Consider the following 19,672-nt stretch of genomic DNA (forward strand, 5'->3'; position numbering starts at 1 on the left):
GCATAGACAACCATATACTTATAAAATAACTAATTCTCACAAAAAAACACAGTTTTTCTCTTGTTTTTATTGTTTGTATCTTTTTTTTGTTTTGGGTCATGTCAATAACTTTTCCCCAGCAGTGAAAACAGCAGTCATGTTAGGCCTATTTGTCTAGAAAACGCAGGATTTAGAAGGAAAAAATCCAGACTGTGTCCTCAGTTAAACGTTATCACTAATCCGTAATCTGAAAGTCAGAAAGTCATTCTCAGACACAAACAAACTCATACACAAATTGACAACGTGGCACTTTTACTGCATTATTGTTAATGATTTCTTAATAAAGAATGAGTATCAATAATCCTGGACTTCAATAAATTAATATAGCTCAGTCTCGTATCTCTGATAAAGGAGAATCAAACTCTATGCCGCCTCTACTGTAGCCGAGTCGCATTTACTATCGCAGCTCATATCGTACAGTTTACAGTTTCAGCGCCATGTTCCCATCCCTTGGTAAGAAAAGAAGGGTAATAATAACGATGAGACGCGTAGCTCATCCATATTAGAAGAGTCTTTAATGAACTCGGATCGTCAGAGACACTCCTCCTGCTCCCGGCTCCCTCCGCTCCGCTCCCGTTACCAGACGATGCGCGCGTGAAAATTTGCAGCCCCATCTTTATCAGTATCATCGCCGTGAAGACAAAGAGAAGACCGCAAATGAAGATGTGCTGCACTAGCAGGAGAAGCCCCTCTTAAAATCACCGTTACCGCAGCTGTGCCCGCCCAGAGGCAGACAGAGAACCGGTCCTTGGAGACTCTTTGGGGATGCGCAAAGATGTGAGAGTGAAGAATGAGATGCATTATGATTGGCCATACTCATCCTAAAAGCGTCAGGCAAGGAGAGTGATGTTTGCTCCAGCAAAAGAGTCGACGAGGTGGCATCAAACTTGAAGGAGACGTGTTCAGTGTGCACATTCAATGCTTTCACGGCATTAACCGTAAACTTGCATCATTTCCCCAAAGAGGCGGACGCGCTTTCCGTGGTGCTGAAACAGAGACTTGGCTGATCAACTAGTGAACAAGAGGAGGAACCTCTCACTTCGTCACCTGCTTCTGAGCTTCATTGTATTGAGGAGCCGTGGCAAGGTAAGTGCAGTGATGTACAGTGCCTTACAATGTAATGAAGATACGCTGTTTTCATTTATGTCTGTATCACGGCCACACATGAACCAGCGTCCGTTTTTTTAATCGCGTCTTTATCTGTTGCCCCGAGTTTCTGATGCGTACGTTTTATTTTAAAGTTTGGTCCGATTTTACCATAGCAACAAAGTTTCATAATCAATGCGTCTTTAGATTGTTTAGCTTACATTCTCCAGCTGTGGAAACGTATTGCAGTTTGTCTGTCCTTTATGCTTGTCAGTATTAGACACTTTCTAAATTTAATCTGATTTAAATTCTTTCCCCCTTATTGTTGTTTTAAAAGCTCGAGGGACTTCGTTTTCTATATTGCGTTAATTTACCCTTAGGTTAAAGTGCACTAGAGAGTTTACTTACTTCAGAAAGTGTTTAAAAATGATGAAAACATAGCTTTATAACTGCTTGTGCACTTAGTTTTCTGTGCTGTCAGACATTTTCACACATCACTCCTTCTTTGAAACATGTATTATTAGAGTGAGAAAACACAGCATATACTTTACCACTGCAGCATGGGAAACATTGTACTTAGTAATGGCGCTTTCTGTTGGAACAGCAGGAGTTTGTGCTGGTCTTTCATTTTGCTGCTGGTACCTGTACAGTAGTTGTAGTTGTTGTTTGTTTGTTTGTTTCATACCATGACTATGTGCCTCAAAACTCAATTCACATTCAGTGTTTGTAAGGGAAAACTTTAAAAGTTGTGTTGAGGTTTAGAAATTCATACCACTATTATGAGTAGATTACCTTTGTTATATCACGTTAAAATGTGGCTGGACTATAACCAGGAAATAGAAACAAGTGAAAAAAGATTGTGTGCTGTTGTTCAAGTGTCACATTAAGATTGGTGTGTTCACTAGACCATAAAAATAGCCGCTGCTCGCTAACTGGCTTCAGGGCTGTATTTTTGGGTTATGTCACTTTTATAGCACAAAAGAGATTGTTCTAACATAATCATCCCTAACATAACTTTAAGGTTTGTGGTGGCTTTCAAATGCTTGATGTTTCCAGTGCACTGTCCAAAGAAATCTGAATAAACAATATCATATCAGACCAATAAAATGTTGTAAACTGATTGTATAAGAGACTGCATGTTCAAACCATGTGGTCAGTTAAAAGTTTAACATCTGAAAGAGCTTGTAGAGAGTTATAATTGCAAGAGCTGTGACTTACTTGCTTTAATCAAGTACCTTGTTGGACTGAGAAGGAGCGTGGGTGTCATCAAAGCAGAACAAAGCCTCTTTGAGGTGGAAAAACCTAAGTTGTGATTAATTTCAAAAGGCACGCCTTAATTTCAAAGGCACGTTCTTGTATTTGAGACGCTAAGTCAATATCCTACAAAGTCAGAGGACTTTTTGCAGTGTTGAAGGAGACTACTCAGAACTTAAAGCTATGGCTGATAAGCTTTCAAAACTGGATGGCTAGCTAAAAATTTACACACACAGCTTTTTTGTGTTCTGTGGCTCTTTAATAGATAGTTTGTTATTATTTGTATATTTTTACTAGAAGAGCTGTTATCCTCTCTCCCTAACTCTAACATGTCTTTACAATCTGAGCAGAAGGCAGGTGTATTTGTACCTGCAAGGCTGAATGAAGTACTTGACCTCTGTGTCAGAATTTGTTATTCATTCTTCATGCAAAGATTCAGACCCTCCACAAGATAATAAACAGAGTTGTAATTGCCAGTAAGGTTGCTCAGCAGCTTTAATCAATTACTGTGCCGTCTTCCATCGAGAGAGATTGGGAGTGCAGGTGTCATCAAAGCAGAATGAGTCTCTTTTGAGGTGGGAAATGCAAGACTCAATGACTTCACTCAGCTGGGTCACTGGACACACAGCAGAGCTTTGACGCGTACAAATTGTGCTTGAAGGTGCTGCGTTCATCCTGGGAGGCTCAGTGGCTGGCAGAGGACCAGCAGAGCAGGGACATTGCACTCCAGATGGCCAAGAGAGGCCAGAGGAAGAGTGCTGTCCAAGCCCAGCTGGGTGTACGGGAAGCTGGACTGCCGGTGGTGTGTGTACGTGATTGTGGGAGGCAGACGGGATGAGAGAAACAGTAAACGATAGAAAGAAAGAGGGATATACAGTATGTGAGGGTGTGTGTGTATTGAAGGAGTGGTTTGGGAGAGAAAGGGTGAGTGAGAGAGAGCGAGAGAGAGAAACTGAGAGCAAATGGTACAGGCGCCTCTGTGTGTGCTCGCATGCATGGAAGTAGTGATAGGAAAAGTGTGGGTGGAAGAAGAAATGAAAGAGAAGATGAAGGAGCTTGCATGTCTGTGTGCTGGTGCTAGTGTATGTATGCAACTGTGTATTTCTCTAGCTGTGTGTGTGTGTCTGTGTGTGAGTGAGAGTGTTGAAGGGACAGAAGCAGAAAGGGTTGGAGACAGAAAATGAAAGAAAAAAGAAACAGGCACTTGTGTGTATGTGTCGGTGTGTGGGAGGGAGAGAAAATGAAACTGGAAGAAGCAGGCATGTGTGTATCTTTGTGCTTGTGTATGATTGCAGAGAAAGCATTACTCAGTAAAAAAAAGACAAAAACAAAATAAGAGGAAGAAAAAGGAACACGTGTGTCCCTTGGAAAATGAGAGTATGAAGGGTGAGAGAAACACTGGTTTGATTGGATGCTTGCTTTTGTATTTGCGAGGAGAGTGTTGTACATGGGTGGTCTTAACCCTCTCGAGGCAGGCATTGCCGATTTGCAACAGTTAAAAACTAACAACCTGATTACCCCACATACATATTTTATGATTTTTTTTTACTCAGAAGTACCACTGCAGGTCTTGGTTGTGAATTAGCAACAAAAAGTTTAATTTGAGCCTGAGAGGGTTAATACTGATGCTAGTATTCACTGATGATACTAAGAGGTGTATGAAGGCTGCGTGGAAAAACAAGTAAAATGGAATTTTACCTCAATTGGAAAAAAGTATCTCAGCATTTCATTCAGCCAGCTCTAACCTCTGACTCTGCGTTTTACCATTTTTCACACACTCGTTCAGCAGCAATGTGACTTTCAGTGTTCTCTGAGTATATGCTTTATGGCAAAAGGCTCCAGGCAGATGACCTCTTTCTCAAAGGTCATAATCTGATATTCACGCCCCACTATGATGGAGAAGATCTGTTGCATGTGTCAGGCTTTTTTTTTTAAATCCTTTTTTCAGCACATTTTACATCTTTGATGTAACACATTCTCCTTCTGAAGTAAAAGCCACCTGAGAATGCGCACAGAGCACATGACGACAAACACACAACGGCTTCACAGAGATAACTTTGCCTCACTGTTTCCATTTGGGAAGCCGCTAGAGAGCAGATGGAGAGAAAGCATGCTCTTTTTATTCTGCCACATCTGCTCCGTGATGGAATGGAGCATGATCTGCACTTTGATCACAATGAATTATTCCTATCCCTGGCTATAAATATGGTCTGTCTACAGCACCCAGTCTCTCTCTCACTTCTTAAACTAGGAATCTGTGCTCGCCTCTGAGTCGCTCTCTCCTTGAGTGTGTCACTGCGGCTCTACTGCAGCTCTGGTTTTCTTCTTTACACTGTGAAGGAACCGAAATCCGTTCCTTCAGCCCAGTTCAGTAAAAGAAGCATTGTGTGCAAAAAGTTCTATATAAGAAACAAATAAAGGGGCTTTGCTCAATCTTCTATTATTCTTCCTTTATTCCATATTTCTCACTTTTGCAAAAAAATAAAAAATAAAAACATGAAAATGTCAAAACCAATCATTTGTCTCCCCTCTCAATACCCAGGCACGCTGTGAGTCTGTATCACACCCTGAAGAAGGATTTAATCAATATGTTTGCACATTGTGTTCACTCACTGACATTATTGTTGAAGATGTATTGCCAAACATGAAAATAATACAAATATAGCATAACAGCCAGTTTCATAAGTCTGTCCCTTCCTTACCAGACGGAGGTGCCATCCAGTGCAGCAGTGTGGCTCATTAGTGTGCTCTAAATGCTTTCTTAAAAATAATGGATGGGATGTGTTAAATTCTCCCAATTATTTCATCTTTGGGCTGAAGGAAGGACAACACAGTGTATAAATGCTCAGTCAACAAGAAGAAAAAGATTTAGTGGCAGGCATTGGATAATATGGCTCAACTGATTACAGCCTGCATATCATATAGCTTTTATCCCTGTTCCATGATTGTGATACCAGCGTTGAAAAGATAAGTTTTAGTCCTGAGATGGACATTACTCTCTTACTTTTAAGACAATTTCAGATTTGAATTAAATATAGTTGGGAAAAATTGGATATACAAATTTACAAAACTGAAAATTATTAAATAGTTATTGAGGCCACAAACTCTTTATGAAAAAAATAGCTGTATGTATGATACACCTAATTTATTTTTCACTCTTTATTTGATCTAAGTGGGAAATTTTGTTCCTCTCCTCACTTATTCTGCTGTGTGTGTGTTTGTGTCACTGTGTGTGCCCCTCCTCACAGACACAGAGTGGAGCAGATGAGACTCAGATGGCAAATGGTTCATAGCGCTTTTCTACTCTATCTGAGCACTCAAAGCGCTTTACACAACTTGCCTCATTCACACAAGCACCTTTTTTTGTATGCTCTTTCTCTCTAACATTCGCACACATTCATACGGGCAACTTGGGGTTAGTATCTTGGCCAGAAATATTTGTCATTCGGAGTGGAGCACAGGGAGCTTGAACAACCAGCCCTTCAATTAGTAAGTGACCTGCTCTACCAGCTGAGCCACCCCATATATCTCATGCTCTTCCCAATAAAATTTATATCAAGTTGTCAAAACCTTTTTTTTTAATCAAAATAAATCCTGACACATGTTTAATCAAACAAAATAAAATATAAAAGCAAGATGAATGAGAATGTCACAAAAGTGACATTCTCATTCACTTTACCAACTCTTTGCATTAAATGACAATTCAGATGCTTCCAAAGAGTATTAGCCATGCTATGTTAGCTTTTCTTCAAGCATTCCACTTCAAACATTTTGACTCTACTTTATAGACTGGGTTGTGGTCAGGATTTATGATTCATGACCTCTTTGAGATACAAAATTGGGAAATAGACCATCAGTCACTGCAAGCAAGCCAAACTGGGATTGATTTTCTGTTAATGTGTAATTTCTGATTCGTAGAGCTGATTATAAGGTCTAGGATGGCATCATGAAAATTCTTTTGATATGTTAGGGACAAACTATGGCACAATTCTTATGAGAACATGAAAGCAATGGCAAAGACTGACTTCAGGCTATGCTTTATAGAAACAATCAGCAGAGATTGTATCTATGTCTTTGTACATCAGTGCATTCCACAGAGATGTGATGTGTCACTTTCTTAGCATCACTGCTTATGCTTATTGACTCATTTTCATACAAAGAATTCATAGTTCTTGCACACAGCACTTTCACATCATCTAACAGCCTTACCCGCAAAGTATGGTACTATCAACCTATCACCTCTAATGGGAACAAAAGGTCAGCCCTTAATTATTCATTCGGGATGTCAAACAATGCTTGCCGGCTGTTATTTAGGGTGAGGGAGACCCATATGAATAATTCAAGTGCAGGATTCGCTTTCCTTCGAAGAGTGGCACTGTGGTTCAGATGTTTGTGAGAGTCTTATCTCCGTGCAGGAGGCCTCTGTCATTCCTGAGCTGACCTTGGCTGTCACTGCAGCAGCAACATGGGTGGCACAGAAGGTGGCAGGGACGCTTGTTCTTCCCGTATCTGCAGGCCTCCTCCACACTGTGAGAGTGAGTAGGAAGGACTACAGGGAGCAGGCTGTCTAAGCTCCCTCAGTGTCTGTTTACAGTACACTATGTGCCACGCTGTGCGGAGCCAGTGCCAATGCATTTAAAAAAAGCAGATTACTCTTTAACAATGAGTTATTCTGCTTTTCACCCGAGGTACGTTTCTGTTTTGGTACACTAGCCATGTCAATTGCTCTTAAGCTGCTTTCTTAAGATGTAAGGGGTGTTTATTGCAGCTGAAGAGGCAAAAGCAGATATTAATGCTATTAAAGTGCATTAAACTGAAGAATGCTGTAATGTGAGTCACTTCCATGAAAGGATTAGGGGGAGGTGGCATGGAGAGGATTCTGAGTAAGGAGAGAAAGTGAAAATGTTCATCTTGTTATGTGAGATGCAGGAGGGAAAGTGAGGGACAGATGAAACAGAGAGTGAGAAAAGTGTGTGTGTGTGTGTGTGAGAGAGAACATTTATGCCAACTCGAATATCTCTGAACAATAACAGAAGCACGTACACAGATACAGAGCACGTCTATCAAGCAACGGATGGCAAGCAGCCCAGAGAAAATCAAATGAGAAACATGTTTGTCATTGTAAATCCAATCAGCAGAATGATCCTATCCTCCTATGGCCACTATCTCACTGCTGTTTGTACTGTAGCACTCAGTGTAAGCGGAGGGGATCATCAGGCCTGTGACTCCTCTGCAGTTATAGATAAAATACCTTAATCAATAGTTGTTGATGGGGACACTTAACAGTGCATCTGCAATCAGGGATTTTCCACTGAATCCAGTGCGATCTTTTTTTTACAAGTGTCATTAAATTTAAGGTATCATTTTGAAAAGGGTTAGGTCTATAAATGGTTTATCCTTGGGCAATGATTGAAACCACAATAAAAGCAGCAGAGATCTAATTACACCATGCAGTCCTGTGACTACTGGTAAATCACTGATTTCTTGTCTTTCTGGATGTCTTAAATACAATATAGTAATTGCTCAAGCATTTTAGTGAAGAACATGAAAAAAGGTTCTAAATCTTGATTAGGGAGTATCGGTGAAGGCCGTTATGTTCCACGTTATAAGTGCACAAATACCTGTCACCTGGAAATCAAATCCATAAAGAAGACAGGCTGATGAATTGAAAACAGAATATTATTTGGGGGCAGGGATGCTCAGGGGTTGGCTTATGATCTCAGTATTTCTCTGAGAGTCACTGCCCTTGTTGCTACCACACTATGTGCAGAGAAGTGACAGTGCTCGTTTATCTTGGAGCAGAAAAAAACAGTTGAGGAGAAGCAGTTTCATCTGGGGTTTTCTGTAAAAGTTTGGAGGACGTGGATTAACTCATAGAACCCCAGGGGTTAGAAGCAGCTTCTTGTCCTGGGCTGACAAGGTTACTGTTTCAGTGGCTGATATCGAGGCAGTTGCTCTTTGAGGTCAAAGACAGCATGGTGCCTGGAAGTCCATGGAAGGACATGGCCATACTTGCTGCCAGCACCTCACCACACCACAGGGCACCTAAGATGTTAACCCTTCTGGAACCAGGTTGCAGCTCAGGCCAGAGTTTTGCAGCTTGAGTTAATTCCACAAATCTTACTCTCCAAGAACTTCATTTAAGACTTGACAACGCATTCAAGCCTTCATTTGTTACGTAGTTCGATTAAAAAGAATTGAAATCAGTGATTAAAAGTTAAAGAACTTCTATATAATTTAGATTGTGAAAAGTTTTGGAATTGCTTATAAAAAGTATATAAAAATAAGCTGCAGGTCCATGCAAGGAAAGACTTTGTAAATTATCAATAGTGTGCTGATTAAATGCATTAAATCATTTCATCAGCCTCCCATAACATTCTTTCACTATTCACAATGTCTTAAATACAATTCAAATCCCTTTAATCAGCACCTACTTCACACAGCTCTTTTTGAAATATTGTATTCATAGGGCAACAATAGCAATCATTTCAATGTAACCAGACTTTGTTAAGTTGTCTGAAAGATATTCCTTTGAATTACGTAAAAATCCGGTGTAATTTTTAAATAATGTATACGGATTGATTGTTTGTGATCAGATGGCTTTTTATAAGGTACAGTATATAAGTGCAGTTCACTTTATATTTTCTATTTAGACCACATTTCTTAGTAGCTTAGTGATTAATTATGTACATTGTTCATCACACGATGATCCTACAATAGACCATATGGTGGCTGTGTTATGTGAGATTTAGTTTTGTTGAGATTTAGCAGAATATCAATCATCAAAAAGGAAAAGGAAAAAGTTCCCTACATCCTCTCAAGAATTATTACCAAATTAGTCAATACAGCATGGCAGTGTTATATTACTTTAATGAATGGACAAGGCCATCATTTTTAGGGTGCATTTGCTACAAATTCACTGTTGACACAATGCATTTTAATATTATTTGTTAGAGGTAAATCCTTCTATTGTCAGATATTATCTGGTGTTTTAGAGTTTCATTTACATTGAACTGTTTATTATTCAGTCCTTGAATTCCTGCTTTAATTGAGTCAATACAAACACATCTACCTTGATTGTTATTTAATGTTTATTGTTAAGTGATTAATTCCTGCACTGCCATAATTACATCCACCCTCATAAAAGAAAATGAATCCCATTTTTGTTATTTTTTCTCTCCATATGATTAAACAAGAACCACAGGCAAAGGGTCGCTCATTCAATTAGACTTTCATTTACCACATTTAATTACCCACACTCTCTGCCCTCTTTGACCCTGCAGGATGCCTCATATGACTAATGAATGCACTTACCTGATTTCCTTGCCAGTGAAATCACATCAGTGTCCATTTCCAATCATCTGCTCAGAGGAAGGCTGTAAAATTGGTGACTGAAGATTAAAGGATTTTTTGGGTTGGGGTGTGGTTGTGGCGTGGGATGAGTATATATTGACCAGGGCAGAGGTTTCAAGCAAGTACAGAAAGTCTCTGTGATGTTTCCAGCTGGCCACCTTACTCAAACCAGACACTTTGATCTTCCATAATCCCATGTAGCCACAAGTAGTCACAATTCTCAGTGTGTAGCAGCTGAATCAAAACTAGGCAGAAAAGTGTTCTAGCACTGAAATCAGCAGTATTCGCTGTGGATGGTACGTAAAACTGCTAAAGGGTAAAATTTAACATCCATTACCAGCTTCACTTACTGTTTATTCTAAAGCACAACAGCCTCAGTCCTGAAACTCTGTCCTGAAAAGTTCCATACAGTCAGAATCATCACTGTCGTCATCATATGGTTCAATGAGCAAGTCTCATACATGACTGACACTAACATTCAAGATAATTGAAAGAGATACTGGAGGCCAGACAATTTGCCACAAAGACTATCTGATATTGTTTTGTTGGTGATGTTACTTAATTATAATATAAATATTATCATATAATATTATACTGCCCCAACCATCATTGCAGCTAAACAATTTCAACATTGTGATGTCATATATTAGGAAAAGATATTTGCCTATATTAAAATTTCACAACATAAGTCGTGTGTTTTTTTTTTAAATTGTTTAAGGTTGTATTTTGACCAGAAAGCCTTTAGTGTCCTATTCTTGGAAGACTGTGTTCTCTAAAGGCAGATTTTTTAGGTACAAATGCATATGGGTATAAATGCTCATCTTTTATCTGGCTTTTTATTACGACAATTTCAAACAATGGTAAAATTTTAGCTAGGGCCAAATACTAAGCATCTTAAAATTTTTTTTAGATGAAACTGAAATTAAACTAGCTATTTTATTAGCTAGCTATTCATTCATTCTCTTCCACTTATCCCCATCAGGGTCAAGGGGGTGTTGGAGCCTATTCCAGCAACCATAGGTTGAGACAGCTAACTAGCATTATATAAAAAAATATCCACCCAGTTTGTGGACATGGTCTGGAATATTCCCCTAATATTATCTTAAATAGGGTTTAAAACAGACTGACTAGCTTTAGAAATGAGTCATTTTCTGGATCAGCTGATGATACCTTTTATTTAACCAGTATCATCTCTTACTTAGCTAGAAAATGTCAGTTATATAAAGTGCATTTTTTATGTGTGCAAAATATGCTCCCAACTGTATTAACTTGTTGCTTCTGCATAAAAATTCAAAAAGGAGGGCCTCTAGTAATAGCAACAGTATTATAAATGCAAAATAGAAAAATACCAGTGAAAACTGCTTGATAGTGGCCTGGAAGATTTTCTCGAAGACTATATTGGCACTTACCAATGCTAATATTATACACATCATTGATGTGCAGCATCAAATCACACTAGTTATTGCCACAGGGCTGCTGTGCTTTAAATCACAGCTTTTATTCAGCTGCATATGCTACATGCCTTCAAAGAAGCAGTGTATTTACTTTGAGCAAAATACACAAGACATTAAGAATTACGTCAGTCTTGAAAGGTTAAAAACTAAAAGAATTCACCTCCTTAATACCTGAAAAAGAGCTCCTTAGGAAAACTTTAATAAAAAGGAGAGACACAGAGTTCATTACACTGTAGCTGCACATGATTGTCTGTCAGCTCCCTCTTTGACTTAATGAAAAGTTATGGCAAGTGAGTGACTTTATGAAGTGGTTTAAAGGAGTTCTTTAGCTCAACAAAAACTGCATGTTTTGCTCTCTTGTATAATTGGCATGTAAATAATTATGACTTGGAGTCCTGACAAAGTAAAAGTACTTAAAAACTGGCCTTAGAATCTGAGGAAATATGCAATGCTAAATTCAAATAGCTTTTTGCCATACGACAAATGTAGGCAGAATCAACCAGCTGTAGGCAGGATTATTTGCAGGATTTGTGGCCACGTTGTTTTTATATGTGATTTCTTCCAACAATTTTAAAATGAAAAAGACTTTAAGCTCACGTTTTGTATGGGTGTACAGTTGGAGTGCTCTAATTCTGAAGTATTATGGCTAACAGATAAATTGGATTAAATTTGGGTATGAGTCATTAGCTTTCAGCCATGTTGTTTCTTAATGAACTTATTTAGTAAAATTAAACTGTTGTCTTTTTTTATATACACTTGCTGGGTAGCACATTAAGTAGTGGAGTATTATTGCCTCAACATAACTGCTTTGCATTAAATTTTAAAGAGGGGCTCCTATTAATATTTAAGATTAAGCATTCAAGCAATAGTGTCTGACTATAAGCTCAGTGTGGATGTCTTTTAAAAAACTAAAGTTAACCCTTGTCTTCGCTGTTTCATACAAATAAAGATTAATTTATGGGGTCATTAAAAATTTACATTCCCATTCTACTCCTATTAATCAGTTCCTAATCGGATCTGAGGTGACTGCACATAGGCTATTTAAGCCTGGAATTATAGCAGGTGCTACAAATGACACTCCAGGGAACAAGGTTGGCCAAGAAATCACATTCAAAGTCATTCTGTATTACCATTTAATATTTCCTGTAAAATAGTTAAACTCGAATCAGGCTGTATATATTTGTTATTGTTATTTGTTATATATTAAGTTTAAGTATACATTGTACTGCAGAGACACAGAGTTTTGACTTGTGTCTGAAGTCAGGTTTCTCAATAAACATACACAAGTCGTACACTTGGTGAAATGCTCATCAAGTAAACTCACTGTACCTTGTGATGGAAGGAAATCATGAGTTTCTTTCACTATGAATCCACCATTTTATTCAGTTACAGTGTGTCACCAAGAGGTGGTGCTTTCACTGCAAAAACGTTGATGTATAGTTTCAGATTGTTTTGATAGCTTGCAAAATAGATTGATCCAAATCTAGAGTGAATTTGAGCAGTTGATCTTTTCTTTTTCTTTTTTTTTTTTCAGATCGCTAAAACTATTTCAGCAAACATTCCTTTTTTCCTTCATTTTAATCTAATCCAATGAAGAAATCTTTTCAAACTACAGTATTGTGCAAGAATGCAGAACCATCTCTTATTTCTTTATATTTTGTTTTTTGTTCATAAGAAGCCAGTGGTCCTGGTAATTTTTAAAGTGGTCTTCAGCAATACTTTTCCAGGCTTTCTCTAGGTCTAGGTCAACATTAACTGTTTTTTCACTCATTTTCAGTCCTGTAATGGTTGGAACAAGGATTCATAGGTCACTTAACACTGACCTATCATCATTCACACATAACCACCCCGCCTCCATCTCAAGGAATGAACATTGTTCAGTTCTTAGCAAAGAACTCATTTTAAATTATCATCAAGTCATGCCCACTAATATATGGCAGCATGTTCATTAATGTGTGTTACTAACATTAGTTTACGCTGGGAAAAAATTGTTATCTTTACAGGGACTCATGATGACAGAATCTAATAAAAGGCAGTTTGACAGAAAGTCTCCAAACCAGTCTGACTAGTGTGCATGCTTTCATTTTGTCAAAACCATATATCACACCTACACAAGTGATACTGGTCCCTGTCATAACCTCCTTTACGGAGCAAAATTAACATCAGCATTTTTCTTTTTTCCCCTTTTTTATTGATCTCTTAATGTATTTTAAGTTGGTCATTTAAAAGTAGTAGGCCGTTTAATTTAAGGCCTTGTGAAAATAACTTTTCAAAAAATTATTTATTAATTTATTTTTCATTAAACAAGAAGGGAGAGTTTTTTTGCACTGGTATGTCAAGAAAACAACTGAAGTGGGGGTGTCATTACAAAATGAGACTTCACAGGAAACCAGAACTCTTTTTGAGAGACTGCTGTTATTAGTATATGACCGCACTGTTCCAGGGTATTGTGATTTCCCTTTTTGAATTAAATCATGCTTTTCGTGGAAGGCTTTAGTGTAAATATCCTCCTCTGACCATAAAGCAATCCTGTTCAAAGCTCTTTGGACTTAATATAGTCTTCTTCTTCTTCTTTCTGTTTTATCAGAATTCTGCTAAATCAATAAACGGCCAGTATACAGTATGCAGTAAGCATAAAGTATAACATAATATACTGAATGTGAATTTGACGGCCACAGATGTGCATCTACCAACATGTGGTAAGTTAAGACACATCACCAGGAAGGCAATACTAAGCCTGCAGCCTGTTTTCATTGGGTCAGAGGTTCAAACATGAGCAGTATCATAGAGAATATGAAACAAACAGGCAGGTAACAAAATCAAGTTTGTGATCAAGTAGGTGTGGGTTTGAGTTCTTGATGCAGTTGGAAAGGTTTGGTCACAGAAAGGGAATAAGTAATGCTTTCTGAACCTATGCCCACAATGGCAGAGGTGTAACAGCTCTCAGAGAGAACATCTGCAGCCTCGTATAGTTGACTGAGACAGGCTGTGCTTTAAGTAAGCATTCCTTCACCCAATAAAACTGGCAGATTTCACAAAGCAAATAAGCAAAAAAAAAAAGGCATTTTTAATCAATACAAAAAACAACACCCAAATAATGAACATATGTCTACTTTTTGTTCCCTGCCACATTATTTAGTTAACAAACACACACACACACACACACACACACACACACACACACACACACACACACACACACACTGAAAAGTGTGTGTGTGTTGCTGATAAACGTCTCCTTAGTTTCTATTCAAATACAGTGTGGAAAGTATTTCCTTCTGTTATACTACAGAGACATAACTGAGCTTGCTGCTTTTGACAAAAGTTCCAGAACATTCTAAATACATAACAGGTAGTTTATTTGCATAGGTCTAGTAGCTGACTTTTTTTTTAATCACTATTGTAAATAGTTAAGTTGAGAAAATGTAGATGTGCATTTTGCACATAAAGCTTCAACCCCAAGTATTTTGCATGTTTTTTTGTGTGTTAAATCTCTGCTGTTTTGTCATCCAAACATTTTAGCAGGGACATTTCTAATTAGCTGAACTTTATAGTAAAATACAGGAACTGTTCCTCAACAGCTTACTCCTACTTAATGAAAAAGTTAGAATACATTAGGAGATCAAAAAAAGAAATATGCTGATGTGGCTTTCCTAACATTAAAATAATATGTAGTCAGATATGTGCCAAAAGACATGTTAAAACAGTGGAGTGAGCTGGCAGCAATCGAGTTTGCTCTTGATATCTATCATTGTGACAGGTACAGTGGATTAATACAAGCACTGTCATGGTCAAAAACCCAAAATCCAGACTTTTGCATTTTTGGGGTATTATATTCTTATTTGTTATCAGATCTTCTGTTTGCTTCTTAGTATGTTTTTGCATCGCATCCTTGTCTTAGTTTTTTTTTCTGTTCCTGTTTATTCCCATTACTATTTTACTTAGGGTTTATTTTGTATAGACTTGTGTTATTTACCCTTGTGTTCTTCTGTGTCAAGTTAAGTGTGTTAGTGTCTTATCTCTGTTTGCTGTGTAGTGCATCCATTTCTGCTTTATCTTGTCTCCAGGGTCTGCTTTTGGGTCTTTTTTTTTCTTCTGTTGCTTATGACAGGGACTAACTGCAAACCCTACTTTGCAGTTCTACTTGTGTAGGTGTAAAAATGAAAACATGCACACTAGTCAGACTAGTTTGGAAACGTTTCCTGTCACACAGGTTTTTATCACATTCTGCTAACAATTGCATTTTTGTTCCCACCTAAACTGATTTTAGAAACACAAATTGATGAACACACTGCCATATATTAGTTGTATATTAGTGTGTGCCATACTTACTCCTTACTTCTGTCATAGTGTTACATATAACTGGCCTTGCTGCTTCTGACAAACTGTTCCCAAATATTCCAAACATGTAACAGGTAGTTTGTTTGCATGACACTAGCGGCTGATCATTACATGTAATTTGCATGAAAACCTGCAACACCAAGTATTACAACATGTATCTACTTTTTTTCTTTCTGTCTCTGTTTTACCCCAGTCTCCCAAACATTTTAGCAGGTAAGTAATTAGCTGAAATTTACAATGAAATGTAGGACCTATTCATAGGCACTCCTCCTCTTTTCACTGAGGATAATTTCAATTAGTTAAGGCAAGGCAAGGGAAGTTTATTTATATAGCACAATTCAACAGCAAGGTGATTCAAAGTGCTTTATAGAGACATTAAAAAACAAAAACAAATAAAAAGCATGATTTAAAATGGAAACTGACTTTGTTATTGTCCTAATGTGTTTTTCTAAGTTTAGGTCTACATCCATCACTACACCCAAATGTATAGATTGAAGTTCTCTGGTGACCTGTAATCATTTTTCTTTGGCTCCAAAGACTATTACTTCAGTTTTGTTTTTGTTTAGCTGGAGAAAATTGTGGCGCAACCAGTCATTAATTTCCTCAATGCCTGTAAAGGGCCTCGATCTCAGATGATTTGTGTGTCATCTGCATAGCTATGATAGTTTATTTTGTTGTTCTTTATAATCTGTGCCAGTGGGAGCATGTAAATGTTAAACAGAAGGGGTCCCAAGATGGAACCTTGTGGAACTCCACATGTGATACTTGTCTGCTCAGATGTGAAGTTGCCTATTGATTCAAAGTATTTCCTGTTTTCTAAGTATGTTTTGAACCAGTTTAGTACAGTTCCTGAAAGACCTGCTCAGTTCTCCAGTCGTTTGAGTAATATGTTGTGGTCAGCTGTATCGCATGCTGCACTGAGATCCAGTAAAACTAAGACTGACATTTTTCCACTGTCTGTATTCAGACATATGTCATTAAACACTTTGGTCAGAGCAGTTTCAGTGTTGTGGTTATGTCTAAAACCTGACTGGAAGGTATCATAGCAGTTATTCTGTGTTAAGAAGTAATTGAGCTGTAGAGAAACTGCTTTTTCAATTATCTTACTTAAAAATGGGATATTTGAGATCGGCCTGTAGTTGTTCATTTGTGTCTTGTCAAGATTGTACTTTTTCAGTATATGTTTGAATACAGCAGTTTTTAGTGCTTCTAGAAACACACCTGACATTAAAGAAAGGTTGATGATCTGTAACAGGTCTGACTCCAAGGTCTTTGAGACCTTTTTTGAAAAAACCTGTTGGCAGGACATCTAAACTGCAAGAGGAGGAGTTCAGTTGACCTAAGATGTCCTCCAGGTCTTTGCTGTTAATAGGGTAAAACTGTTTCATGGTGTTTAAACAGTTTTTCGGTGGACACAGTACATATCCTGAATCTGTTGTTGATGTACCAATTGCTTGTCTAATCTTTTGGATTTTGTCTGTGAAGAATTTGGCAAAGTCATTGCAGGCCATGGTCGAATGAAGTTCAGCTGCCACTGACACAGGAGGGTTTGTTAGCCTTTCAACTGTAGCAAATAAGACCCGAGCATTATGACTGTTTTTGGTGATGATGTGAGAGAAGTAGGACCTCCTTGCACTCCTCAGTTGTAAATTATAATTGTGAAGTTTTTCTTTATAGTAATAAAGTAATAAAGTGAACTAAAGTGAATCTCATTTGGCTCTCAGCGAAGGCGGTCGCACTTTTCTCCTCTCCTCTCCCTTATCTTCCCTGCTTAGCTTCTTATGTCCTTATCTTGTCTCGTGCTTTTTTCACTTCCCTGGAAAAATCTCTCACAGTCTGTTTCTAAAACCTAAACAGAATTATGGATTTGATCAACTGGTCTCTGAATGCTATTGACACCCTTTTCTCAACGAGAAGTCTGGGCTCGGGAGAGCCCGAGTGCCCTGGAGGGACTTTCCCTGCCGGATACACGATGGACAGGTGGCAGACATGGAGGATTGTGTGCCTGGCGGGATTGTCGATCGAGGACGCTGAAGATATCTACCTATTCGGAACCATGATAACAAGGTTCTTGCTGATCGGAGCTGGCTTGGCCCTGGCTTATTGGAGAATTAAGAAAGCGGAACCGGCTGTTCAAACCCCCCCAAGGCTGCCCGCTGGGATTGAAACGATGGGACGAGGTGCAGCTTCTCAGAAAGGGCTCACTGAATGCAGCATGGTTAAGAGCTTGGAGGCGCTAACGGCTGCAGTGAAGGCTCAGAATAACACCTCTGAGCGTATATTGGGTTACATCAGGGAAGAATCCACTCGGAACAACACCTCTGGGCGGAAGCTGGATTACATTGCGGATCAGTTGGCTGCGGTTGTGAGGTCTCAGAATCTGCTCTGTGAGCAAAAGACTGAAAAGACCACAGAATTGAAGGTAAATAACATCATGGAGAAACTCGCAGCTATCCAACCGGAGACTGAGAGACCAGTGTCGGTGTCGGAGTGTTAAAAACAGCTTGAAATTCTCATGGGTTGTTTGTAAAAGAAAAATCACCATTATGATGCGGCTACCCCTTCGGCGCCAGCTGTGGGCTCAAGGCTGGAGCCTAACAAAAACTCCCTGATAACGACTGTGTCGAGTCTGTTCCTTCCCATTCCATGCAAGGCCACCTGGGTTGGCTGGTAGACTGTTTACTTAGCCTGGCAGGGCGAAGGACACTGTCTGAGCTGAACTATGGACACGCACACACATGCACTTACACTGATAAGCACACACTCATCCCCCTCCCTTTCCAAATGCCTCCGATGCTTGTTTCCTGTGGGTGAACACGGCGGGTCTATGTGCACTGGAATGGTAGCGCTGTGCAGGGCGGCTGCTGTGTTCGCTTCGGATTACTCCTCACCCCCCACCCAATCCTGTGGCTTGTCATGTCTTTTACAATGTTGTGCTGTGGACATTTATGTGCTTTTTGTGCAGAGGAGTTTTTTTGTTTCCTGTTCTCATGCTGTGCTACCATGGAATCACAGCATGAGTAGAGGTCTCTTTTTTCCCTCTTGTACTTTCCCATTGTAGTGTACATTTCAGTGTTTTTCTGTAACGCTACCGATCTCCGACTTGTATCCCCATGTAATGTCTGTGTTGTGTGTGTAAGGTCGGGGGTTATTCACCACACTGCAGGGCAACCTGCATGTGGTGAATAAAGCTTTGATTGATTGATTGATTGATTGATTGATTGATTGATTGATTGATTGATTGATTGATTGATTGATTGATTGATTGATTGGCTTTGGATTCTTAATGGCAACTTGGTTCCTCTTTTATAACCAGCAGAGTAATTGGGGAAAAAGTAGTTATGCTTTTAAAAAGTACCTGTTGTTCCTCGGGTAGGAACGCTTTGAGAATTTTAATTTGGCAATTAGAACTAGAGGCAATGAAGGAATTTTAATTATCAAGGGAGTTAAAGTGAAACTTTACCAGCTAACACATCTTTCCCCTGCAAACAAACTAGCTAATGGCTAATGGGTTTTTCAGGTCTATTTTTGACCTGTACATCTGTTACTCTGTCTAATCCCAAACTAGTCAAACTGGTTGCCTTAATATCATATTTTGTGCAGACAACTGTGACTCCCTACAGAAGATTCCCCTTGACTTTGAGGATTACTTAAATTTTGCTCTAGCATTATCATGATGCTGGCATTTCTAATACAATGTATTTGATGGGTTGCCATAAAGAGATTTCTGTTGCCTCACATTCCCTGGATGGACGGATGGACGGATGGATTGATGGATGGATGGAGATTTGCTGTGTCCAGATGTTGCTTTAGTCCACTGCCACTTCAACTACTCTTATCAACAGCTCAGAATTCTAGGATTTCTCATGAAAGAGATTAAAATAAATTATAAAGACAACATTATTGTTTTGAATATGCACTCTCACACCCTAATATTTTGCTTCAAGCTTTTGTCATGTAATTGTAGCCTATGCACTTTGTTGATCAACTTGTGCTTGCTTACCAGTATTATGAAATTAAACGTCATTCACATTACCTATTACATCACCAATCTTCTAGTTTATTTTGACTTAATTATTAAATCTCTAGACTGGTTAAATGTTTTCCTATGAAGATGTGAAAGAAAGGAAAATCAATGTTTTGGT

The 19,672-nt window shown here is 38.7% G+C and overlaps 2 protein-coding genes across 2 annotated transcripts in view; both read left to right on the top strand.

Annotated features, from left to right (window-relative positions):
• Nucleotides 1-437: 437 nt before the first annotated feature.
• Nucleotides 438-19,672, top strand: part of chst8 (carbohydrate (N-acetylgalactosamine 4-0) sulfotransferase 8) — a 178,322-nt gene continuing 159,087 nt past the window's right edge. The window contains exon 1 of the mRNA XM_086258575.1: nucleotides 438-1,125. The gene's annotated coding sequence lies outside the window, so the exon portion shown is untranslated. The remainder of the gene's footprint in view (nucleotides 1,126-19,672) is intronic.
• On the top strand, nucleotides 16,959-18,491 carry LOC147338650 (uncharacterized). Its single transcript, XM_086298421.1, has one exon. The coding sequence runs from the start codon at nucleotides 17,389-17,391 to the stop codon at nucleotides 18,022-18,024; it is 636 nt and encodes a 211-aa protein (XP_086154547.1). The 5' UTR covers nucleotides 16,959-17,388; the 3' UTR covers nucleotides 18,025-18,491.

The sequence above is a fragment of the Aulonocara sp. 'chitande type north' Nkhata Bay genome, linkage group LG1 (assembly GCF_057382095.1).
Source record: "Aulonocara sp. 'chitande type north' Nkhata Bay isolate Kocher_YH1m ecotype deep benthic linkage group LG1, A_spYH_male_GT1.1, whole genome shotgun sequence".
Lineage (NCBI taxonomy): Eukaryota > Metazoa > Chordata > Actinopteri > Cichliformes > Cichlidae > Aulonocara > Aulonocara sp. 'chitande type north' Nkhata Bay.

Coding starts and splice junctions, on each gene's coding strand:
- LOC147338650 (XM_086298421.1), top strand. CDS start 17,389: ATGGATTTGATCAACTGGTCTCTGAATGCTATTGACACCCTTTTCTCA.